The following is a 9,723-nucleotide window of genomic DNA, read 5'->3' on the forward strand; positions in this document are numbered from 1 at the left end:
CAATGGGAATCCAAGAGTCAGTACTTTGGCAGTGTGGGTTGTTCAAGTCACATGGAATATGTACTGAAGTGGGTCCAGTGAAACACTGTGATACCCTCAAGGAGAGCAGAAGCATCTTGTGTGTCTGGATGCCTGGAAGCTGGTGCACTCACATGCATGCCCAGTTTTCCTTTGTTTTGAATCTGTGCTGACACATTTTTGGAAAAATCTGGGCTTCCATAGCTTTCTCTGGTCTCTTCTCCTTGATTTATCTCTCCTCCGGGTGGTCTGCCACGGTGAGGCTTCTTCTTCTTCTGGCTGTCTGCCCTGAGGAAGAATGGTTTGGATTAGTGGGGGTGACAGCTGATACGGGTGGTGGTGGAGAAGTGAAAGAGACCTGTGTCCATATGATGGCTCAAGGAGTGGCTGGAATCCATGCATCAGAGAGAAATAGGCGCCTTCTGCTTTGGAGGATAGCCGTTGTAGTCTATATTACTGGCTGCTACAGTGGTTGCTTGTCCTTTAGAACACTCTAGTTTATAGAGACGGGACTGTGGATGGTCTTCATCAACAGTACAGTGATTTCTTGCTTTGGATGCCAATGGGTGGAGAAAGAACCAGAAGGTAGTGGGTCACTTGCAGGGTTTTCTAGACTTCAAGGCTCTGACCATGGGACCAGAGAGAGCATGAATTGTCAGCAACACTACCAAACCTCTTGGGCTCCTTGAGAGAGAGACCATTGCCAAGCATGTTGTTGTTTTCTTTCTCTCTCTCTCTCTCTCTCTCTCTCTCTCTCTCTCTCTCTTTCCGTACACCGGGTAGTGAACTTGATCTCACTCCAAGCCCAGAGCGTTTCCAGTTTCTCTCTCCTGAGTCTGGAGTACATTCTGGGTAACCTGTGTTTATGGTTTTTCTTTAAGAAAACCGAGTAGATTCTGTTCTCATCTTTGAGCTTTATTACTGGTTGGTGAACTGCCACTCCCCATGGAAGAAGAACTTTCTCTGTCAAATACTCCAATCCATTCTTTTATTCCAAGGACATGATTTCACAGAAAACAATGGCTGAAGAGTAGGAGAGAGAAGAAGAGATTCTTCTCTTTTTATTTCATGGTCCACGCTGGAGCTCAAACCAGCTAGCAAAAGCTGGTATAAATATATATATATTAGACTTAAATTTCATTCATAATCCAACCTAACAAACATCTCTCAAAACAAGGGAAAGTACGGTATAATTCAAGGACACATAACCCCTTTATTCCTTTTACTGCTCTCTCTCTCTCTCTCTCTCTCTCTCTCTCTCTATACACCAACCTAAGAAGAAGGTTCTTATCAACTTTGGGACACCCAGTAATTAACTTAAGATTTTCCGCTCTGGTAATCAAATGGGTCTCCGTCGATGTAACAGTTCCGGAAAAGAATTGAATCGATCAATGGAAATTGTGGTGTTCAGACCACTGCCAGAATGCTGATTGATCTTCAATCCCACAAAACATGTTACAGAAGCTCTCGTCTTGGATGGGTTGTTCCATTTTCGGACACTGGACATGATCTGACCTGGAGGAGCTTTGGAGCAGTTGAACGACGCCAGTGGGCTTCATGGATTGAAAGAGGTTTCTGCTCGTTGGGTGGGAGGAGAGGGGACTGTCGATTGCTGATGTTCTTGAGACGTCCAAGTTTATCTCAGAACTGTTTTCACTTCTGTTGCTGCACGACCCTTCAGTTTCTTTGTTGAGATTGATGGGTTCGGAGGAGTCTCTGCTCTTGAGGGCCAAGATCTGCATGATATCAATTGACAGGAATTAAATATAATATAGGCCAATCATATGAAATTAACCCATTGAAGTCAATCAGAAATTTCTTATAGGAAAAAAAGAAAAAAGAAAAAACTGATGTGGCTTCTGCCAATTCTTCAATAATAAGATTTCTTTTATTGCTTATAGAAAGATCTTCATTTATCTCTAAATTATTAATTGATTGATCTTCATTTAAAAAAAAGAAAGAAAACCATGATCTCTTGACCCAGAAGAAGAAGCAGAATCATCAGCTTCAGATCTTTCTCATTATTTTCACAGATTCAGAACAGACTATCGCAAAAACCTCAACTCTTAAATCTTCAAGTTTTCTGGAAAAGAAACTGGCAAACAAATTTCTTCTTGACATATTCTTGCAGAGAGAAAGCGGAAGAATACAAGAGCCATTAAGCAGTTTTAACAAATTAAGAAAGACTCAAATGAAGAACTGGAAAGAAAGCGTACATCTGCTTGGAGCTTTTTGTTCTGAGATTGGAGGACATCATTATCAGCCATAACTGCATCAAACTGTCTTTTCAATAGATCATAGTCCTTCTCCAATTGCTTGGTTTTCCACCTAGCTCTCCTGTTCTGAAACCATATAGCAATTTGCCTGGGCTGCAGACCAAGAGCTCTTGCCAAGTGCATTTTCCTCTCGGGTTCTAGTTTGTTTCCCAACTCAAAATTCTTTTCCAGGGTCTTCACCTGTTCCATGTTCAGCCTCCTTTTCTTCTCCCCGGTCTGCGAGCAGTCATCAGACAAGTCGTCGTCTCCATTCATCTCTTCACATCCTTCCAGGCCTGAAAAGGACATGGATCGCTTGCCCAGAAATGATGCTACACCTGAAACAGGAAATACCCATTAGAAGAAATAACATTTTTTGTCGATTTTGTTCTGAGAATTGTCAATTCCAGTTGCAGAAAGAGGACTCTTTTGGTTCATTAATTGCTTTGACCCATGAAAGAACTTAGCTTCATATCCAACAGGACTAAAAAAAATTTCTAAAAGTTTCAAAAGGAAGAAACAAAAAAATCTGCAGAGAGTACAGAGAGGAAAATGACCATGAAAATCTTGAGGTGCACAGGTGGGATGGATTGGATTGAGAGAGGAAGGAGGGTGCTCATCTTCATGGGAAGTCTGCAACAAGAAATTCGGAAAGAATGCCATCCCATTGCAGCTCATGGTTCAGGCTCTCATCTGATACCACCAATCCAACAAGCTTTCCTGAACAAGAAAAATGGTGAAAACGAAAAAAGGAGTCGTTCAAAAGCTTGGAAGGTGGAGGAGGAGAGAATTAGAGGACGAGGGAATGCAGGAGAGGGAATATATCATACGAAAATGCACAGAGATAAGAATTGAACAAATGAATTTTAATTGGGACAAAAATAAGAAAATGGGTTGATCAGATAAATCGTTTTTAATAAATAATTGCAACAAGAGGTTGATCTATTTATGGATCTCTTACTTTTTCTCCCTGTAGAGAGAGATAGAGAGAGAAGGTTGATTCTCTTCTCTTTGGTATTATCTGTTGTAATAAACAAATTCCTCTGGAGGAGAAACTTGAGGGTTATTTCGCTTTTTCTATTTACATCTGGACTTCCAGTCTTTGTCTAGAACAATTCACCAAGTAGTTGTTTGAATCACTTATTGCAGGCTAACCTGTCTTATGGTATATAAGAGAGATTACATGCATGAGAGAGAAAGTGAAGCTAACCAGATCTGAATGAGGATAATCGATTCTATACTGTTTGTTACAGAAAGATTAATTAAAAGAATTAAAAACAAAAGTAAGTGGGTCATATTGTACCGCCTTCTAGACAAAAAAATGGCGAATTGTTTATTGTCGTTTATAAGTCAATCTGTTAACCCGGAGAATAATTCTCATTTTAAAAGGTATTTTCTGTAAGACGTGAGCTGCTTAAGAAGAACAGAGAGAAAAAGGGTAAAACAGAAAAATACTTGGTTTTAACTTTACAGTCATTCAGGACTGGAGAGTTTTCCCAGAGAGAAGACCACTGGTAATGTCATCTGATTTTTACAGTCAGTAGTGGAATTTTTATAGAAGAGAGAAAAGGAGACGACGCTCGAGAGAGAGAGAGAGAGAGAGAGCCCTGTTTTAATATATAAATTTAGGGTCTTTAAGAGAGAGAGACGAAGCTCAGTTATAAACTATAATTATAGGGTCATTAAGAGAGAGAGAGAGAAGGGGGGAAAGGGGCTGGAATCTAGGATGGGTCCTATTGTTTGCAGAGCATGTTACCTAACCCTCCTACAGCTATCGTGCATCAGGTTCTTTCTCATCCATTATCCTCAGCAATGGGCAGTGAAAACCCTTAGCTTAGCAAGCTGGGTTTTTGTCTCTGTGCCCTGTGTCCATCTCGATGCCAATGCCTCCCCTGCCACACCCAAATGGCCCTTGTCATGTCCTATCCTCTTCCTCTTCCTCCTCCTCCTCCTCCTCTCTCTCTCTCTCTCTCTGATTTCACAGCAGCAACAAAGACAACGCTTTTCTCTATTGCCTCACCCATCCGGTTTCTCACATTCAATTCAACAATTCTCAAGTACCCATTAAAAAACAGAGAGAGAAAGAAGAAAAAAGAAAATAATTTACTGGGCAGATGCAGAGGGGGAGAGAGCTCTTTCGATGTGCCACAAACAGTGCTTTTTTCCCTTTTCATTTTCTTCACCACCCCTGATTATTTAATGAGCTAGTTGCATGTCATACTCATACAACTCAACCCATTTCCTTAAACAGAAAACATAATATCCTCTGAGGGTCCCATAGATCTTTAAGTAATCCTAGTTTACCAAAGTTAAGGTTAATCCCCCACCTTCTTCCTCGCTTTCCCATTAAAATAAAACCCACTGATTGATCCTTGGACACTAACAGAAAAATAATGGCCACTCTGGCTGCCGAATTGTTAACATCTTTAAGAAATGGGATTGATTCCAACTGCTTTTACCAATCATTTTTACAGATTTGATCGCACAAGTGATAAAGAAAGACCAATTTTTCTGAACCAGTCACCATCCCCTGGTTTCTGTATGCTTGCTGTTTGTTACCTCTCCTGAAAGGACATAAAATGCTGACAGCAGCCTCCCATGACTTCATCTCTTTTGGCTAAAGTCTCTGCACTTCTCTTTTATATATAAAGTGGCATACAGGGAGGTGTTTTGTCTTCTTTATAAGAGCTGTGAAGTTTTGCATTTCTTTCAAAAGCCTGGCTGATATTTAAGCTACCATTGCATAAAAATCTGAAGCTGTCTTCCCTCACCAGAAAGAGAGAGAGAGAGAGAGAGAGATTGTCAACACCTTTCCAAGATGATGGACATGATGGAAATGTACTTCTCAACTAATCATGTTAATTTCTTGCAAAAGAAAACAGCTTAAACATGAAACACAAAAACATCATATGTTGAAAATTTTCATTTCTGTTAATTTTTTTCCTTGAATTCATCAATTTGGTTGGATTCTCCATGCTCCATTTTGCATCAAGGTCATATCTGCATATTCATCAATGGGCAGGATCTAAGAAAGCAGACATGAAAGGAATCCTACTATTCACTGAAGGAGAAGAAACTCTTCTATACCTGAAGATCAGATAGCATGAAACTCACTCAGTATAGAGGACAAATCCTTGATCAAAGATATCGGAAACAGATTTTTCAGATGCCAATCAGTCTTTTGAAGGAGCCCTTTTGGTACTTAAAATGTATGGGGAAGTGCCCTTATTAAGGTATTATGGGGTCCTTCAAATGTCAATCCATTGATGGAGAAATCATTGTTTCACATCAATTTTTTTTATTTTTTTTTATTTTTTGTAGGGAAGGGGTGAAAGGAGAGAGTATCCAATCTAATCATGTCCCAGAAATTTTTATAAGCCTTAAAAAAAAAAAATATGAAAATGGGTCCTACAAATTACTTTTAGTCAGGCCAACACCAACTCCCACATGCTTTTATTAGGTGGAAAATTAAGGGTTCCCCATTGGAATGTGGTGGATGCATGTTGGTGCTGGTTTGCTCAACTGAATTAAACAAAAACTGGCAAACCTTCATCCCACATGCCCTCTGTTCTACTCCCCTTCTATACTAGCACCATGTGCTGGGATGGTGCAGCTTTCTTTCTTCTCTCTCCCCTTACTTAATAAAATGCCTTCCAAACAACATTTTCTTTTATCATCAAAGAGAAAGAAAGAATTCAAGTTTAAAGTTGGCATTTGCTACTATTGAGTTAAAGGTTCCAAAGTCCCCTCCAATTAACAAAAGGAGAAAATGGGCATAATAATAATGTAAAATCGTCGACTTAAAAAACTAACAACACATTGATCTAATCTAATCTAATTCCCCTTTCTTTTCATGTGATGGAACAGGTTTTTTTTTTGTCAAATGAGGTTGAGGTTGGGGATGGGGTCTCTTCTGGTCAGTTATGTGTGTAATCACCATCACTTCCACCACCTTGAGAGTCCATGCCAGTTTGAAATGTCAAAACTTGACTAGAAAAGATGGGGTGCACGCATGGTGTCCCTTTGGGCAGGGTGCAAAGATGGCACAACCATGTGGCCTATGTTTGCCGGCCGTGGGCTGTGTCTCCATCCATCACCCTGTCAATGGCTAATACCGTACCCCAAGCACATAGCCAATTACATCAATCACACTTATTAATGGTTAATGAAGTCAATTCACCAATAATTTTATTCAATTTTTTAAGAGAGATGATATTTAATCTTAATTATTGGGATGATTAATGGGTCACTTAATTTTAAAAAATTATAATTTAATTTTTTAATATAACAGTTATAGATAGTAACAATGGGAGTCCAATGAAAAACCCATCCTGTTTTATAGGGAGACCGAAGAAGTCCTGATTCAAGTTAGGGACATGCTTTGTCAACTTCGCCCTAGAGGCGGGTCCTTCTGTTTTTCCTTTTTCATGAGAGAATTTTAGAGATATAAGTTTAAGTCTTAACCTTAAATTTAAGGAACGGTGGGTGTTAGAGCTAGGTGGTTCTATCTACCACTGATGAGTTATGTACTTGGTTTTTCGTACTTAACAGATTGATTTGTTAGGTTGTATTGGCTAGGTGTTTGACAAAGGCATGTTTGGAACCCAAAAAATAAATAAATAAATAAGAAAATTATTTTCTATTGTTTGGCAATAGGGAATTGGTGAGAGAAAGAGTTTGAGTTAAACCACCAAAGAACCCGGTTTTTTTCTCCTATGCACATCGCAAAAAAACAATTCCATGAAGGAAATAAGAAGGGTTCTTCATTTTCTTTAGCGACCCGTTCATGTTGTCCGAATTGGAGGTTTTCAACCGGCCTATTTCTTTAAACGAAGAGAGAGTCCAATAAATGAAACGCATGGGCCAACAACCACGGGAACAACATCATCCAATTAAAGACCCAACCAAAAAACTAATGGGCCTCAATTTTCTGATGCCATTTCAATTGATCTGAGCCCAAAACTATGAGTACAAGTGCATCAACACAGACCCGTAGTGGCCTCTCTTGAGAAGTAGGATTCGTTTTAATAATATTTTGAACCAGAACGGTCGGAAAAGCCACCTCAGAAACAGATGCTTTGAACGAGAGGACACAGAGGAGAAACTCTACAAGAAGTCACTGAGAAAGAAGCAAGGTTGGTTGAGTCTATGCAGAAATCTGGGCTTTCAGACTTCCATCCATCAGCGGAGCAGCCCAGAGGTCTTTGTCAATGGAGGCAATTTAACCTTTCTTTCGAGACAAGAACAGTCGATGCAAGCGCATTCGAAGAAAGAATCAACTCGTTTTGAATTAATAATAGAATGGACTGCGACTTTGTTGACGGTGCGAGTGGACTTCGTAAAACCGTCGCCGACGAAGAAGTATTTTTAATGGTTATATTCTGTTATAATAAACTTGTCGGTGATGAAGGTCTTCCTGCGGCGAGTGGACTTCGTCAATCGTCGCCGACGAAGAAGTATTTTTAATGGTTATATATAGTGTTATAATAAACTTTCCACTCGCCGCCGACGAAGAAGTATTTTTAATGGTTATATATAGTGTTATAATAAACTAGTCGGCGATGAAGGTCTTCCTGCGGCGAGTGGACTTCGTCAATCGTCGCCGACGAAGAAGTGTTTTTAATGGTTATATATAGTGTTAGAATAAACTAGTCGGCGACGAAGGTCTTCCTGCGGAGCAGCGGCTAGCCGTGGGGTTTGAATAAGGGGGGGGTTAGTGCCCCAAATGGATTCTTGAAGATCAAGTTCATGTCCAACATGAAGATCATGTCAGTCATGTATATGAAGATCATCTTCGCATTTGGTGTTAGTGTTGACAACTTCATGTGCACTGGAAAACAGTTTCCAATGTTAGTGCCCCAACATGAGAAAAACATAAAAAACAAAAGAATCTCTAAACCTTTACAATACACTTAATTACAATATAATCTTTAAACTCCAAATTAGGTAAAACAACTATTATTACTACAAGAATAAATTATTTAATGTATAATTAAATATATTAATATATTTATTAATTGAATTAGATATATTATTATGCATTAATATGGTAATTATATGAGCCAATGAAATACGCACATGATTAATTACAAATAATAAATAAATAATGTGGAGTTATTAATAACGTTATAAATAAAAAAAATGAAAGTAATACGTGGAGTTATTAATAACATATGATATACTTTAACCTAAAAATGAATAATTTAAGAGAAAAAATTGATCTAATCATAAATTTAACACACTATATATTTGTATATAATATATTTTATGTATTATTAATTAATAATATATTATCACAAAATTTAAAACCATTGGTTTAATTAACTATAGCAATTGGATAATTATGCCAAGATAATTTATCAAATATTTATTTTAAAAATATTTTAATTATGACTATTAAATCACTATTTTTAATATAGTAATTATAAAATAAATGTATTAAATAAATAAAAATAATTATTTTATAAATAAATTTTATAAATTAATGATGATAGTTTTAAACTATCGTCGTTTTCCTCAGGGTCATCGTCTTCGTCAGGGGCGAGCCAGCGGGCAACGGCGACAGCGACGGCGGCGGGCAATGCCGATAGAGGCGGCACTCCGACGGTACGCAGAGAGGGAGAAGAGAGGGAGGCCGAGAAGTCCAAATGTCAAAATCAAAGAAAAACGAAACTGAAACAGGGGAAATCGCAAGAAATTGGAAGGTCTTTTGGGGGAAAAAATGATAGCATGAGGGAGAAGGGAGTGAGATGCTGAAAGGGAGAAGAGAGGGAGAAGAGATAGAGGGATAAGAGAGAGGGAGAAGCGAGCGGGAGGTTCAAAGGGAAAGCGAGTCCGAGAAAGAGAAGGACGCCGGAAGAACGTTTGCAGTGAGAGATAGAGGCAGTAGAGAGGGAGACCGGAGACGAGAGAGCGAGCAGAGAGCTCGGGCTTCACGGAGACGACAGAGAGTTGCGGGAACGAAACGAGCGAAATGAAAAAAAAAAAGAGCGAGACGGTCGAGCCAAAGAGAGCCCGCGCGAGATAATCAAGTGGATGATTCTCAAAATTGGGCTGAAAGCACTTTCCGCCCATTACTCTTGAGACATGAACTCTTGATTCATGTATATTCATGTACATGACATGAATTTTGGCGCCCCCTAACGACATCAGGACATGAACTGCGTAATGCGCATGAAGATCATGTCCTGAGTCATGTGCACTAACCCCCCTAAAAGAATAACAGGGGATCAGGGGACGTTACTCCAGACTCCCTGAGTCCTGAGGAACGCGGCTAAGATGGTTCTGCTAATATAATTAATTGTCTTTTAAGCATCTCAAAAGTTAACTATAAAATATAAATAATATGAAATAATAGAAATAATTTAAATTTAAATTTAAATTAATTATATCCTATTCAATTATATATATAACGTACCTAACTTTGATACGCCTAACCAATACTACCCAA

At 38.9% G+C, this 9,723-nt stretch overlaps 1 protein-coding gene across 1 annotated transcript; it reads right to left on the bottom strand.

Moving 5' to 3' along the window:
- Positions 1–1,042: 1,042 nt before the first annotated feature.
- LOC137936956 (homeobox-leucine zipper protein ATHB-13-like) lies at positions 1,043–3,149 on the bottom strand. Its single transcript, XM_068781940.1, has 3 exons — positions 2,831–3,149; positions 2,235–2,611; positions 1,043–1,754 (listed from the first exon to the last, which is right to left on the bottom strand). The coding sequence occupies exons 1-3, from the start codon at positions 2,949–2,951 to the stop codon at positions 1,407–1,409; spliced, it is 846 nt and encodes a 281-aa protein (XP_068638041.1). The 5' UTR covers positions 2,952–3,149; the 3' UTR covers positions 1,043–1,406.
- Between the last annotated feature and the right edge of the window lie 6,574 nt (positions 3,150–9,723).

The sequence above is a fragment of the Aristolochia californica genome, unplaced genomic scaffold, assembly GCF_029961685.1.
Source record: "Aristolochia californica isolate CCGP_79_NKW_82.1479 unplaced genomic scaffold, dmAriCali1.0.hap1 SCAF_7, whole genome shotgun sequence".
Lineage (NCBI taxonomy): Eukaryota > Viridiplantae > Streptophyta > Magnoliopsida > Piperales > Aristolochiaceae > Aristolochia > Aristolochia californica.

Excerpts from the sequence above, each read along its gene's own strand:
- LOC137936956 (XM_068781940.1), bottom strand. The coding sequence starts at position 2,951 with ATGAGCTGCAATGGGATGGCATTCTTTCCGAATTTCTTGTTGCAGACT. Across the intron at positions 2,612-2,830 it reads TGCACCTCAAGATTTTCATG|GTGTAGCATCATTTCTGGGC; the intron begins GTCATTTTCCTC and ends TTCCTGTTTCAG. Across the intron at positions 1,755-2,234 it reads ACAAAAAGCTCCAAGCAGAT|ATCTTGGCCCTCAAGAGCAG; the intron begins GTACGCTTTCTT and ends GATATCATGCAG.